This window comes from Mustela nivalis (genome assembly GCF_964662115.1).
Source record: "Mustela nivalis genome assembly, chromosome: 8".
Classification (NCBI taxonomy): Eukaryota; Metazoa; Chordata; class Mammalia; order Carnivora; family Mustelidae; genus Mustela; species Mustela nivalis.
Genome location: NC_139027.1, coordinates 6,531,619 through 6,546,755, shown reverse-complemented (window position 1 = coordinate 6,546,755; position 15,137 = coordinate 6,531,619). Strand labels below are relative to the sequence as shown.

Sequence of the window (15,137 nt, the reverse complement as noted above, 5' to 3'; positions counted from 1 at the left end):
GAAGCAGGTTGGGAGGGGCTCCTTGGGTCCAAAGCCTGGGCCAGTGAGGACAGGGGAGACTCCTGCCCAGAGAGGCCACCTGGCCTCGGTCACAGCGGCAAGGCAGAGCAGGACAAGGGGAGCGAGGACACGATCCCTGCTGAGCAGAAGTTTCTTCGGGACTGGAGTGGAGGCCCGGAGTGCCTGTTCTCTCATGAAGGGCTGTGGGTAGTGACAAGAATGTGGCTATGGGGCTAGGACACCCGAGTTCCGGTTCTGGTTGGCCACTGTGTTTCTACCTGCGGTCCTCAGCAAGGCCATGGCCTCCCGGAGCCTCCTGGACACCTCTGTGAGATGGGGCTGGTCATCTGTGCGGCCCCCCCACCCAGAGTGGTGCTGGACCTAGTGATTTCAGGGCTGGGGGTGCTGTTCAGGTATGACTGCGTTGCATGTGGCACAAACATCCTGATTCTACTGGGACTTTATTGGTTTACTTAAGTGAAAATTCAGGGAGGCGTAGAATTCAGGCATGGCTGGACCCAGAAAATGCACAAGGTTACAAAGACCTTGTCTTCTCTGAAGACCCACAGATCAGCTCTCCTGTCCTGCGTGTGGGCTCCTCTCTTGACAGGCCCGCCTTTCTGGCCTCAAGGTAGCCACAGTGGCTCCCTCCCCTCTCTACCTGAAACTCCAGAGCCAGGAGGGAAAAAAACAGCCGCCCCTCCCCCTCTGGCTGGGAGGAACAGAGCCCTCACCCCACGGAGTCTGGAACAGCAGGGGCTGTGGCCAGGGGAGCTTTTGACAGAGCAAAAGAGGTCAGTCAGTGGCCTCTGAGGGGAAAAACAAGGCTTCCCACGGCCCCACCCAGGCCTGAAGCATCTATCAGTGCCAGGAGAGACAAGAGCTCCCGTCTCACCGCGCGGCCCAGTGCAGAGGGCAGGATGAAAGGCCTTCTCCGGGGCGCCTGGGGGGCTCATCGGTTAAGTGTCCGACTCTTGGTTTCGGCTCAGGTCATCATCTCCGGGTCGTGAGACTGAGCTGTTTCAGGCTCCGCACTCAGCAGGCGGTCTGCTGGAAGATTCTCTCCTTCTGCCCCTCCTCTTACTCTCTCATGTTCTTTCTCAAATAAATAAATCTTAAAACAGAGAGAGAGAGAGAAAAGGCCTTCTCTGGGTCACAGGCTGCCTTGGTCCTGATCCTATGAACTCTCAGGTCAGGCCACACCCCCCAAGGCTCAGTCTGCCTCAAACTGGCCTGACGTCCCCACTCAGCAATTCTTGCCACCTGCTACCATCCAGGCCCCAACCCCTCGCCTGGTTCATCCCCCTGGTATGGCCAAATGGTGTTAGTCCCAATGTTTGTGTTGTGAACAGCCAATAGGTTACACCTGCCCAGCCTACAGTGGGTCCCAGAAGCCCACCCCGGTGGTCCTGCCTGCACACAGGAGGACCAGGCACCCTCTCGTGTCTGGCAGGAAGTCATAGGAGACGGTCTGTAAAGGCTGGGCTCCTGAGAGTCTAACCAACGGCACATAGACTCAGAGGACTGTGGGTTTGGCATAAAAGCAAACACAGGGCCATGCAAAGCACTAAGGAGGATAAGAAAACAGACCAGGACTCAAGAGGAGTGGACTAGAACCACAAGACATTCCCCTTTGGCCACTGTGTCCAGCCGCCGTCTGACCCTGGGAGGCAAGATACAGCAATGCCCCCAGACCCTGCAGACGCAGAAGCCCTGCGGTCAAGTGCAAAGTTACAACCGCTTCTCCTAGACCAGCCCTCAGGTCGGACCGCCTATTTCCGGTAAGCTCTTTTGTCTCAAAGCCCTTTTATCTTAGAACAGTGTCACCTGGGGCTTTCCCCATCCTCCCCACACTTGGCGTCCTGTGTGTAACTTTCAGAAATAGCTTCTAGCTAGAGTTCTTCTCATCGAATCTTGAGCTTGTCATTTTAACTCATTAGTCTACCCACACTGACTGGGCTTATCGATCTGACCAGGCTTCCCACTTACCACTCTGCTTTTTCTCATCTTCTCTGCCTATTAGACCGATCACCCGTTCGATACCCCTTCTCTGCCACTGCTTTGAAAGTGACACGCTCTGGTGTGTTCTTGGAAGCAGAGCCGTAGACTCTTGACCTATCTGGTGAGCCCACTGGCCCGCTGATTCACAGCACGAGGACCCGCACGCCTGGCCCCCCGCTTATCCAGTATTCTGGGTCCCCTTCATTTTATCTGCGCTTACATCCACCCCATGCTGACCAATTCCTTCACTCACTACCCTCCTTTTGGCTGCAATTTTCTCTTTAAAGTATATCCTTTAGTCCTTCTCTTACTTCTGAATATGTGTAATTATTTTTTCAGCATCTCAAGATTTGCTTCTATAACCTTTTGGCTTCGACTGTAGCGCTGTTGAAAATTTCAGCCTAATAATTACTCCTTTATAGATCTACTGTTCCTGTAAACTTGAATGACCTTTGTCTGTATGCTCTGCAGATTCACTACGAATGAGTCTGGGTATGGATTTATTTCCATTCATCTGACTTGGGATTCCTTGCACTTTCTGATTGAGTCGCTTCTAGAATATTATCAGCCATCATCTCTATAAATATTAGCTATGCAGTCCCTCATGAAGACTTCCTTTAAAAATATGTGCCCCCTCCCATTCTCCATGTCTCTCTCCCATCTATTTCTGGATAATTCTGTCAGGTCCCTTCCCATCACCAGTTCACCCTCAGCTGTGTCTCCCCTTACTAAGCATTTTTTTAAGTTCCAAAACCTTTCATTCCAGTAGTCTTGTTATATTGCTAGAAATTGTACCAAGTTTTGTAAAAATGTGCCCATTTCTTTAGAATACTCTGTTCTTTGGGTTTTCATTTTTTCCCCCTCTGATCCATTATAAAATCGATCATCATAGAAGTTCTTGGATTTTCAAAAAAAAAAATCCATCAGAGTGAGAATGTGAGCAGGGGGAGGAACAGAGGAAGACGATCCAAGCCGACGCCCCATGGAGCTGGATGAGGGGCTTGGTCTCAGGACCCCGGAGATTGTGACCTGAGCTGAAATCAACCAAGAGCTGGATGCTTCACCGACTGAGCCACCCAGGCACCCCAGTTCTTAGAATTTTATACCCGTTATTCCTATGCGGCTCTCTCTCTCTCCAGTGTTTCATGTTTGCAAAGTGAACACGACCGGTGAGGATCCCACGCACCCAGGTTGGGGCGGCCCTCCTAGACCACGACCTGGTGAGAGGTGCAGGCCTGAGGTTTTGATTTGTGGAATCCAGAAAGATGAACCAGCTCATCTTCCCCACCCCGCCAGCGGGATTAGCTCCTAGCCCCATTCCACTGGGGCTCCCCCCTCCCAGGGCAATCTCTCCCCTCCACATCCAAGGGGTACTTGGTCCCTCACCCCGCAATTTCTTGAAGTCACAAATAACCACCCACTGCCAGGGCTGCAAGGAGCCCAAGCCTTCCCAGTCCCTGTCTTTGTTCCCAGCATCTGAACATTCCCCTTTCTTAGGAAATCAATACCCACTTAACTTTTGTGATCACTGGCAGGTGCTGGAAGCTGGGAGGGCGTTCGGGTCACCTCAGTCTGCTCTCTTGCTGGAACCACTCCAGTCCTTAGAGCCAGGTCAAGGGGACTGTGGTCCCTGAAACTTACACGTGCAGTGGGTGCAGCCACTCTCATCAGAAAACATCCTGATGTGAGACTCCCCTCCCAGGAGTGACACGGGCCATCGCTGGTCACACTCTTTCTCAAGTACCCAGAGTACAGCAGGAGGGTAGCCTCCGCTACAGAACGGGGGGTGCGGTGAGAGGGTGGGATGTGCTATCAGCCTTCTCTCATTTGGAACAGGCCAAGCCATACAATCCTGTTCCCTCAAAGCTACAGCCGCTCCCCAGGAAGCTGGACTAGACTTCCGTGCAGAACGGAACCACTGTCAGCCTCTCCAGACCGACAACGGCCAAGCCCTTCCTCAACAGCTCACATCAATAGCCAGTCAGCTCCCTGACCCGACAGCCTTACCAATACCCCTCCAGGTCCAGCTGTGCAAGGAGCCAGAGCTCAGGTTGAGACCCAGGCCCCGGCAATCCGACAATTCTGACTCCATGACCTAACCAGACTGAACTGGCGCAGGACTTCTAAGCGAAGTACGGAAGGGGGTTCTAGAGCGGGCAGTTGGCCTCGATGGACGGCAGGTGAAGCGGACTGTAGGAAGCGGTTAGGAGTCAGTCCTGAGAGCATGGCTGCCCGAACGCCCCCACTGGGTCGGCCACCAACCTGATATTACAAAGCAAATGACATTCACAGTGTCCTTGGGTATAAAGGCAAAGATCTCTGCTAGGTTCCTCCCAGACACAGAACACACCGGCTCCCAACACTCCCCGCCCCAAACTATTCCACTCCGGTTCATTTCCTCATTCACCAGGGCCCGGTCCTCGGAGGCCTCATGCTAAGACAGGGGGACGGACATAGACGTGGATGTGCCTTCCCCATGAGCCTTTACAGGAAGAGCAGGGAGGGAATCCGGACTGGTCCCCCTGCCTCACCTCCCCCAGGGTCATCCCCAGCACACACACTCCTCTCCTAATGCTCCATCCACCCCCAGCTCTCTGCTGCTCCTTCCCTGCCCTGGCTCGCTGTCTAACAGGTTCGCTCCCGCATCAGCTTCCTCGAGGAGAAGCATCGGCTGCACAGTGAGGGCGAGGCCCCCAGCCGCACCTCCGACCTCAGAAGAGCGCCCATGGCAGCTGTGGTCACAGACATCTGCGTACTGAAGGCAGCAGCATGGATATACGAGGTCAGGATTCCAAAATGGCTTTCAGGAGGTGGCCAGGAAAGGCCATTTATAGACAGAAGGGCCAATCCAAGCCCATAAAGTCCACGCAGTTCAGTCTGATGCGGAAGAGCAAAGCCGGGAGGGCCTTTAGCCCCATCTGGTGCCACCACCATCATGTAACAGCTGGGAACACGGAGGCCGAGCAGTGGCTCAGCCAGCGGCTCCCCAGGGTGTTGGAAGCTAAACCCCCGTGATCCTGGCTTACAAATTCCTCGAGTGGCTTGGGCAATGCTTTTGACCATCAGCTCTCAGGCACCCCTGTCTGCTATAGACCTTGAACCAGAACAAGCATTAGGGCAGAATGAGATAAGTATGAACAGATGAGAAGCAAATGAACGCATACGCCTTCATGAAAAATACTTCCGTTTTTTCTTCCTAAACTGAAATGCAATCTTGTTTATCAAGGAACGGACATAAGAAAGTTCACTTAAGCCCTGTGCAGCATTCCATTTCGAGACTTTAAAACATTTGACTAGAATCTGCTTCCCTTTCAACAGGAAACAGAATTGGTAGTTGGCAGAAATGAATCCTTCACCGAATCCCCAAATTGACTTCCGACTTCCACCTGCACCTGACATGCGAGGCAAAAACATTTATTCACCTTTGTGTTGTACAAGTTTAAGAACCACATAATCAGGACTGACTTCAGGTAACAATAATTTAAGAGAGAGTCCCTGTTACAGAAATGGTTCAACTATTTGACAATTTATACAATAAATGAAAAAAACTGACACCAGAACAGGCCAGTGCAGCCAACACGATACAATGTGTCACCAACTGCAGCCAAAGGTCGGGGCATGTCCTCCACCACCTTCCACCAAACATCCTGGCTGGGTTGTTTTGTTTTTTTTCGGGGGCGCGGGGAGGAGAAGGCAGAGGGAAACAAAGGCAGGTGGATTCCAACTCCCCCTATGAAGTCTATTATGTTACACTCTCAATCTAAAATTACGAGGATGTGTTACTATCACTCACGTGACTCAAGCTTTCGCCTGAAGGTCAGGGGGAAACGATCAGATTGCGAGTAATTCTGGAAGTGACAGCACTGAACACTGATGGCTTCAACCGAACCACACTAAGTGGGCAATTATTTCAAGCTATGAGCCACAGGTAAAAAAAGGACATACACAGTGTAAAAAAAAATTCCAATTTAAAAAACATGCAGTAAATAGAAAATGGCTTAGGTCAACAGTACCTACTTACAAATTCAACCAAATCAAAACACATCCTCAACCTCTCGGGGCGCCTACTTCAGTCCTGGGTGTGCCACTTAATTGCACCAAGATCCTCAGGGGGGCATTTTGTGCAAGGATGGGGGGAAAATCAATTTATAAGACCATCTCAGATCCATGCTAAGGATCTAAGGATCTTCTGTAAGAGCTTGAGGTTGGGGAAAGATGCAATTTGAGGACTAAGAGGCTGCCGCCCCTCGCACGGCCCCAGGTGGCCAGCGGGCAGGCTGCACCACACTTAAAGCTCGAATGACTGAAGTCAGGAGCTCTTTTCCCTCAGTCTCGTCCCAGGACACTCGACCTAACCCTAACCCGTCTTCTCTGTGGCCCCAGCTGGCTAATACCTAGTGTGTACAGGACTGACTCTGAAGTTGACCAAAGAGCCCATCGATTCATTCTAGAAAATAAACAGAAATAACATGCTTGTTCTGCACAGGATGGACAAACTTCGGTCGCCCAGGGAAAATTCCAGACTGGCTCCCATCCGCGCTCAATAGAAGGCTTTGCATTTGGGCTAGAAACCAAATCAGGTGAAATCAGGCCTTTATTTCAAACAGTACAAACTCTGTTTATTTGTGTGTAAAGTGCCAGTTTTATATACAAATCAGTAAGTAAACTTTAATATCTGCTTTGAAGCACCAAGGCTGAAGCCTCCCGAGGACCTCGGAGTAACTGACCCATCCTGCGGGGTCAGACTCACTCCAGGACCCCGAACTTTGGGCCCTGACTGCCGCCAGGAGCCACGGTGAACTCACGGATGGCGGCCTGCCTGCAAACACCAAACACGGCCAAGGTCTTTCCTACCAATCCGAGTAGCTTCTGTCTAAGCTGCTTTCTAGGTGAGACAACTAGCGTCACTAATCAACAGGCTTGCCTATGAGGTAGCTACACAGTTTTAACAACACTATCAATGAACATTATGGATAATTCATGGTGTAGCTGGTTTGATCCACTTCAAGTGGCTGATTTTTTTTTTTTTTATGAGAAGGGGGCGGGGATCAGCAAAATAAGAGCACATCTTCGTTCACTTAGAAGTCAGCATCCAAGGTAAAAGAATTCTCTGTTGGACTGGACATCACTCCCATCCTCTGATACTCGCCTACTCTCTTCTCAAAGAAGTTAGTCTTCCCTTCCAGTGAAATATTCTCCATAAAGTCAAATGGATTTTCTACTCTGAAAACCTGAAAAGGTTCACAGCAGAATTTAAATACGGAACTCCCACTTCAGAAGAACCAGAAGGCTACAAACAATACTGTACCTTGCCAAAACCCAGCTCCAGCATAAGCCGGTCTGCCACGAACTCGATGTACTGCTTCATCAACGTGCAGTTCATCCCAATGAGCTTCACAGGCAGCGCCTCCGTGAGGAACTCCTAGGGACGGAAACAGAGCTCCTCAATGAAACGGAAGCATCAAGGCATCTTCTCGCCGGGACGAGAGACCCTGATGCGTCACCCACCTGCTCTATCCGAACGGCATTGATGATTATTTCCCTCACTCTCTGCTCGGAAGGTTTATGGACCAGGTGTTTGAACATCAGGCAGGCAAAGTCACAGTGTAAACCCTAGAAGAAAAGGTTTAAGATCACTGTCGAAACCAAACTTCTATCATTAACGTCAAACAGGAACTGGCTTTCCCCTTTTCTGCATTCTCCTCCTGTATCTTGTGTGGCCGCGCTAGCTGTATGTGCTTCGGCTGTCAAAGGGAAGAGGACTTCAAATACCATCCATGCTGTGAAGGTCATGGCTGGTTCAGCTGCACGCAAGGCCCTCAACACTGCTCCCTGGGGAATAACAGCAGGCCAGGTCCGGTCCCCACTGCCCCGAATAGGAGCAAAGGCTGAGGTGGGACTTCTGCTCGAAGCATTCTTCCTACATCTGTGGGCGCCCATTCTGCCACCATGCCCGGCAAGAAAGGCAAAACTCAGTGACCGAGGCCAGCTGGTTGTAAGACTTACAGCCTAAAGCTTAGGAAATCAGTACCGTGATTTCCAGTGAATGCAGTCTTCCTGAGTCTTAGTGCCAAGTAACCCTGATCTGCCTACACTGGAGGAATGAGCTTCTTACAAAGAAAGACCAACTCATTTGCCCATGAGACTCCAAGTATGACAGACTTCATGGCCCTGGCCTGCCTTGCCGACTGGAATTAAATCAGAACATCTGCACATCTTCACCTTCCCCTCCCGTTTAATCCGAGCGCACTCGAGGACATAGACTGGACCTGAATGGATTCTTACTCCATCGGGACGCTTATCAAACAACTTACAAGGACAGCAGTGTCATCCAGAACACGGGGCAAAAGAATAAAACGCCCCATCACCCAGGGCGCAGCAGAGGCAGAAAGGCACTGCCAACACGAGCACTCTCAGCGAATTAAAGTCTTTTGTTTTCTGCCAAGTACGGATACGGCTGAACTCACATGGTAAGTGTGGATACCGGGCAACCTTTTATCTTGAGTTCCCGGCAGTGAGCCCAAGGTTATGCATGTTAACCTATAATGTGAACGAGACTCACCTCATCTCTGCTGATAAGTTCATTGGAAAACGTGAGGCCAGGCATCAGGCCGCGTTTCTTGAGCCAGAATATCGACGCAAAAGAACCAGAAAAGAAGATTCCTTCCACGGCAGCAAAGGCCACAACCCGTTCTCCTGCAAAGAGTTAATACCGACATAGTCCCACTGAGCTAAGAAGGAGGTGCATAGGAGGGGCCACAGACTAGGGACATCACTCAGAAGCCGAAGCTCTGACAGACGTGGGGCCAGAGGTATCCTTACCATAGGTGGCCTCTTTGTCCCCAATCCAACGCAAGGCCCAATCTGCCTTCTTCTTTACACAAGGCATTGTCTCGATGGCGTTGAAGAGAAATTCCCTAGAAGACAGGCAGGGCATCAGCAATTACAACAAAGACCGCCTATCTCAAATGTCCACCAGAGAACAACACCGGGGCCAAGGCCAAATAGAGACTCAAGGCTAAAATGTTTTCTCATTACTGCTTTTGTTTTTCCCCCAGTGTTCTTTCTAAAATCTCAACATTCATTCATTCATTCTTAAGTTCACAGGGAGCCCCAAGACCTACTAACATGAAAAGTCTTAGCCCATTACACCAAGAGCATTTATCAGCTTAATTTTATCAAGGTCACGACATTATATGAGGTCATGGTAAAGTTCACAGGTCCTATCTTTAAACCTGAGAAGCCATAAAACCTTAACTGCTAAGACGACTTAAGCTACGCTGACCATTATCTTCCCAAAGAGCACTTTCCTTGCTAGTCCATATTATCAGGCCACTTATATGGGCCCCAAATGCCATATGTATGTAATAAAATAATTAAAGCCAATAAACTGGATAACCTGAGCTTACTTCCTACTATAATTCTATACTACACTGATGGTCCCAGATCAGGAAAGCAAACCAACTGGCCCCCACTTACCTGGGTCTTCCTTATTGCCCTCTTCCGCCTCCAATGCATTCCCAGTCTACAGATTCCCCAGCCTGTTCCTTATGAGACGACCTTGTTCTCTGAAGCCAAGGTCATCGGACCAAAGGGCTCCCCTCATTGTCTTCCCATGTCAACATCCTGAAACAGGGTCTGCCCCTCCCTAGCTTTTGAAGCTTAACCACCACACCTTCCTGATCCTGCCCCTTCTGGTTATTTATCCAAGTCATGCCTATCCTTATCTTTCCTTATTTCTGCCTACAAATGTCTTCCAATCTTCCTACCCCTCCCAAGAGTCTCCCCAATCCTGCCAGCCCTGCCAAGCCACCACTCATTTTCCCTCTTCACACTCTTCCTGGTAACCCCCAGGAGGCCTACCTTCCGGCCCTACCACTTCTGTTCCATGAAAGACTCATGCCGAAGCTGACCTCAGTATCTAGACCACTCAGACAGCCATTTCTTTTTTTTTTTTTTTTAAGATTTTTTTCTTTATTTATCTGACAGAGATCACAAGTAGGCAGAGAAGCAGGCAGAGAGAGAGGAGAAAGCAGGCTCCCTGCAGAGCAGAAAGCCGAATGTGGGGTTCGATCTCAGGACCCTGGGATCATGACCCGAGCCGAAGGCAGAGGCTTAACCCACTGAGCCACCCAGGTGCCCCCAGACAGCCATTTCTAATGTTCTCCTCCTCTCTAATCTCAAACCTGTAAAATGATCCCATGATGCAAACCATCTCTTCACACAGTCCTGTGCCTAAATTCACCGATCTAATAGCAAACTGCTGTCCCCACTTTATTATGGGATTCCTCTCACTTATACCTCTAGATCTGATTTTCTGTACTGTATTACGAGCTCTTCAAGAGGGTAGTAATGTTCTAGTCAGGTGCACCCTCCAGTCCCCTCCACTTTGCCCCAGCTTCCCATTGTAAATTAATAGACTGGCCACACCTAAGATTTAGTTCATTGTACACAGCCTCTTTGGATGTGTTTTGCTTTGTTTACAAAGAAAGAGAATGACTAACAGTATACTTCCACTTCTAAAAATGGAATAACCTCAGAACTTTGTTTTTAAGTGACTGGCTAATAAAATTGAGTGTAGGCCTCATCCTCAGACAGAACCACGGGCAGTAGAAACTGCTTTGTGGGGGCGCCTGGGTGGCGCAGTGCGCTAAAGCCTCTGCCTTCGGCTCAAGTCATGGTCCCAGGGTTCTGGGATCGAGCCCTGCATCAGGCTCCCTGCTCAAGGGGGAGCCTGCTTCTCCCTCTCTGCCTGCCTCTCTGCCTACTTGTGATCTCTCTCTGTCAAATAAATAAATAAAATCTTAAAAAAAAAAAAAGGAAAGAAACTGCTTTGTCTGCTTAGTCACTTAAGAGTCATTTTTCCACCCCCACGTGAACTGGAAACTTGAAACAATGTGTAACAATTAGTGAGTCTCAAACATGTTGGCAGACCAACAGGCAAGCCAAATACTCACCTTTCTTTGGAATCTTTAATGTAAGTGTCAATAAGGAGACTGTACATCTCCGAATGGATGTTTTCCATGGCAATTTGGAAGCCATAGAAACAGCGGGCTTCTGTGATCTGAACTTCTTGGCTAAAGCGCTCCACCTAGTGGTGAAACACATCACAGTTCAGCGTGAGGCGCAACCCTTCAGGGGATCCTGGATACATCACACTCCCTTTGTACCATTATAGGATTTGTCTCTATTTTTAGAAACAATACATCTTCCTTATTCGGTGGTAAAGCTGAGCATGTTATGCCATATATGCTCCATTTACAGCTCAAGAGACACGGAGAGGCTGTTGTATAGGGATTCTGCAAACACTCATCAGTTCCTTTTTTCCTAATTCAAGGCACCAAGAACCCACTCACAAGAGGATACATATGGAATCAGATGATTAAAACAGCAAAACCACAAAAAGAAAAGCAATGTCATAGCCACAAAGAGTAAACCCATTACTAGCACTTAACTTGTCTTTGAGCCTCTCCGAGAGCCAGTGGTGGTGGGGTGGGGGGAATTAACCATAAGGAAAAAACAATTGCCAAGGATATTATAAAGCACGAAACGCCATATAACAGAACTACTAGCTTACAACTATGTGACTTAACAGATGAGGCAAGAGAATTCATTTTCGCTTTAATCTTGAAGTGAATGAAAGCAGATTTTTGGGAAACTCACCAAGTTTTCATTGACTATGCCATCACTGGCGGCAAAGAAAGCCAGAACATGGGATATAAAGTATCTCTCCTCAGGCTTCAGGGACTCCCAGTGCTGAATGTCCTTGGAGAGATCCACCTGAAGTTTAGAAGTTCACAAGGGACGTTAAGCGTGTGGGGCCTCGCACATATACCTAATTCATGGCTTAAAAGAACATCCCTCCCGTGCATAGCTCCCCTGGCCAGTTAGAACAGCTCGCATCCTGCATCCCGCATCCTCCGTGGGGGCAACCATCCCCCAGGGGAACAAGGACATTTCAAACAAATTACAACCCGCACTGCAGGGGGCTTCCTCCAGAGCTGGGGGCAATGCTTCAACTTCCTAAGTCTCAGGCTCCTGACTCTGATTACCTCTTCGGCGGTCCAAAAGGAAGCCTCAGCTTTCTTATACATCTGCCAAATATCATGGTACTCAATAGGGAAGATGACAAAGCGACGAGGGTTTTCTCGCAGTAGTGGCTCGTCCTCCACGTTGGGGCCAAGTACCTTAGTTTTCTGCTGGGCGAGAAAGTAATGAAAATGCTAATTATAGGGCGCACCACATGAAATTGCCATTTTTTCGGGCCCAGTGCGTCCAATCCCCGGCAATCCCAGGTGGTTCGGTGTGTGAGCGTGAGCTGTCACACACGCATCCTACTCAGAACAGAAGCGGGACGTGACAGAGGAACAGGAGTAGATCTGCGGAAGTGCAAAGGACTGGGAGGGAATGCCTTGGCGGGAAAGAAGCGCGGGCCCGGGGAGTGGCTAGGGTTTGAAACCCTAGAGGAGACAATGAGGCTTTGGCGCCAAGAGGCGGCTGGCGAACTCAACCGGCTGCGCCCCGCCCCCGCAGGCCGCTCGGGCCACTCACCGGCTCGGCGGGTTCCTGGAAGATCCTCCTGGCGGTCTTGCTGGCCAGCACGCGGGTCCCGCTGAGACTCGGGGGCTGCGGGGAGACGCGCGGTGAGGCGCAGGCCCCCGACCCCCGACCCCACAGGCCCCCCGCCGCCCCGGCCCGGCCCGAGCGCGCGCTCACCGTGTTCTCCTTGTCCGCCAGGCTGAGCCCCTTGAGGGGCGAGAGCTGGAGCTGCTGCTGCTGCTGGGGGTCCACGATGGTGGCGAGCGGGACGCGGACGGAGAGCATGGCGGCGGCGGCGAGGCGGGACGGCAGGTGAGGCGGCGCGCAGGTCCTGGGAGCCCCCGCGCCGCCCGGCTGCCTTTAAAAGCCCACCGCGGAGGGGGCGCGCGCGGTGGGCGTGGCCAGACGCCGCCTTCCCATTGGACGCTCCGGCCGGACGTGCGTGATTCGAGAGGCGCGCGGGAGCGCCGACCGCCCGCCGCCCGGGACCCCCTGGGACCCCTCTCTGGGCCAGCTAACCCGCTCAGGGGCGCCGCCGCCCCGGCCACTGCCGGCCGCCCCCCGCCCCGGCAAGGGCTGCACCCCCCAGCGTGACTCCGGGGCTGCGGCGCGCGCGGAACTCGCTTCTCCGGGAACTGCCGGGGATTGAATGCAGCAACGCGATTGGAGGCCGCCCCGGAGCGGGAGAGGATTCCCCCACCCCTCGACCGTTGTCGCGGGTCGGGGCAAGTGGTTTTGCAAATGAGGTTGGTGCTAGTGCCTGGGAACGCCCAAGGCTGAGAGAGAAGCGCGGGGTTGCGACCGTTTAGATACGTGTACCTGGGTCGGGGGTAAGGGGTCCTCGAGTTCCTGCAGATCTGCGGGAGGATCGGTGACAGCCGTCCTGCCCAACGGTTAGGGCCGCTGGCTGCCGAGTCCCGCAGTGCAGGTGCTGTATCACTTGGACATGTCACCTGGCTAAAAGATTCAGTGCCCTCCTTGGTAAAATGGGACTTGTCGCCGGGCCTAACCTATGCGACGATTAATAAAATAGCGATGCGATAGAGCTGAGTTAAGTAAATGCCAGAGAGCGCTTTTGGTGCAGTTTCCCACCGAATTTGTGTCTGCTGCCAGGCCACTGTCCCCTATGTCAGCATTTTTTAAAATTAGAAACGGAGCAAAAAAGCCCTGAGAAAGACTAAAGAGCTGGGCATCTATTTACTGCTGATTGGGCATCAAGGAGCCTGAAGAGGAGACTGAAAACCTGCACTGTCATGAGGGAGACACGACCTTAATAGCAGTTTTCATTTTACTTTGGTTTTTCGGATTTGCCACAGACATTTGCCCTGCAAGTGGCATAATGCCAGGAATGAAGAATAAGAAGTGTTAGGATCTGAAAAATGCATGATTCACTTGGGAAAGTTCCAACATCTGCAAATACTCTTAGGGCGGCCTCTAAAAGAAACATTGGACTTTTTACAGTTTTCTCTAGGTATAATAAAGATGTCGGAGATAGGGACTATCCCCTCCTCGGGTCTGTTTCTCCCATGTCTCAGTCTCACATACATACTGTGTTTAATGTGTGCTCAAGCCTCAGAGAAAGATTAATGACAATCATTTCTCTTAGACAAAGCAAGCACCGACAAAACTTCGGTCTAGCATCCTTAATTTTAAAAGCAACTAGCAGGAGTGGTCAATTCCACCTTCCTCCAGCATCCAGCTCCAGAAAATGGTTATTTTTAGTGGTGATTTTATGCCCCATAAAGCCATTATCACCTCTAAGAAAATGGTCAGGGATTCCTTGGTATCCTCTGCTACCCCATTCGCATTCCAATTTCACATCAGTACCCGAAGTACCCCTTTCGGTTGCTCCCTCAGGCACCACGTGCTCTTCAGCTCCTGTTATACTCTGCTTGTCCAGGAACCATAAAGGATTACTCTGTGAGCTAGCCAGAATTCGTGACTTTATGTTCAGCTTAACTTTTTCCTACCAAAATAGCCTATGCGCCCTGTAGAGAACTTGGAAAAGACGGGTAGTACCACGAGGCAGAAAGAAAGGTCGCCATTCTCCCCTTCACTGCCTCCCAGCTCTGAGTCACTTGGGCATGTCCCGTCCTGCCTCCTACGGGTTTCACTGCTGACTTTACAGGAGGAAGCGGGCGCAGAAAACTACGTGGCTCTGCGCAAAGATCACGCCCAGAGACACCGCCCAGCGGGCCTTCTGGCTCGCACAGCCTCCTCTCTTGTCCTTTAGGCTGGAGAAAGAAGGGCGCGGGATCAGACAGGGCCGCCCAAGTCCGCCCGGGAGGATGCTGCCCCAGCCGCCGGCGCCGGGTTACCTGCGGTTCTTTCTCGTTTCCCTGCCGCGCCCGTTTTGACATCTGCTCCAGGATTGGTCCGCCAGAGAGAGGCTCCGCCCCCGCGACGACCGCGCGGCCACACTTCTTGGGGCTGGAGCTCCCACGCCGCCCACCTGCAAGCCCCGCCCCCGCTTCCGAGGCCCGCGCTCCGGCTGCCCGGCTCCCCGCGGCTGCGCCTGTACCCGTCCCCCGCTGGCACAGTGAGGTGGCCACCGAGGAGCCGCCTCTCCATCCACCTCCCCAGGCAGAGAAACCCGC

At 51.5% G+C, this 15,137-nt stretch overlaps 1 protein-coding gene across 12 annotated transcripts in view; it reads right to left on the bottom strand.

The window, feature by feature from the left end:
- The window catches only part of RRM2 (ribonucleotide reductase regulatory subunit M2), a 57,756-nt gene extending 44,518 nt beyond the window's left edge, over nt 1–13,238 (bottom strand). For 6 of the 12 annotated variants that reach the window (XR_014315592.1, XR_014315593.1, XR_014315594.1 and 3 more), the window contains exons 1-9: nt 12,718–12,905; nt 12,553–12,627; nt 12,054–12,200; nt 11,665–11,781; nt 10,959–11,092; nt 8,824–8,918; nt 8,564–8,697; nt 7,510–7,614; nt 7,310–7,423 (exon numbers count right to left, since the gene is read on the bottom strand). Coding sequence is in view for 2 of the 12 variants with exons in the window: in XM_082745499.1 (XP_082601625.1) it covers nt 7,080–7,232; nt 7,310–7,423; nt 7,510–7,614; nt 8,564–8,697; nt 8,824–8,918; nt 10,959–11,092; nt 11,665–11,781; nt 12,054–12,200; nt 12,553–12,627; nt 12,718–12,825 (1,182 nt within the window). In the remaining 10 variants the exon portion in view is untranslated. Of the gene's footprint in view, nt 1–5,399; nt 7,233–7,309; nt 7,424–7,509; nt 7,615–8,563; nt 8,698–8,823; nt 8,919–10,958; nt 11,093–11,664; nt 11,782–12,053; nt 12,201–12,552; nt 12,628–12,717 lie in introns of those variants that run through there. The other 6 variants (XR_014315588.1, XR_014315589.1, XR_014315590.1 and 3 more) reach the window with 3 other exon arrangements.
- Nucleotides 13,239–15,137: the final 1,899 nt, after the last annotated feature.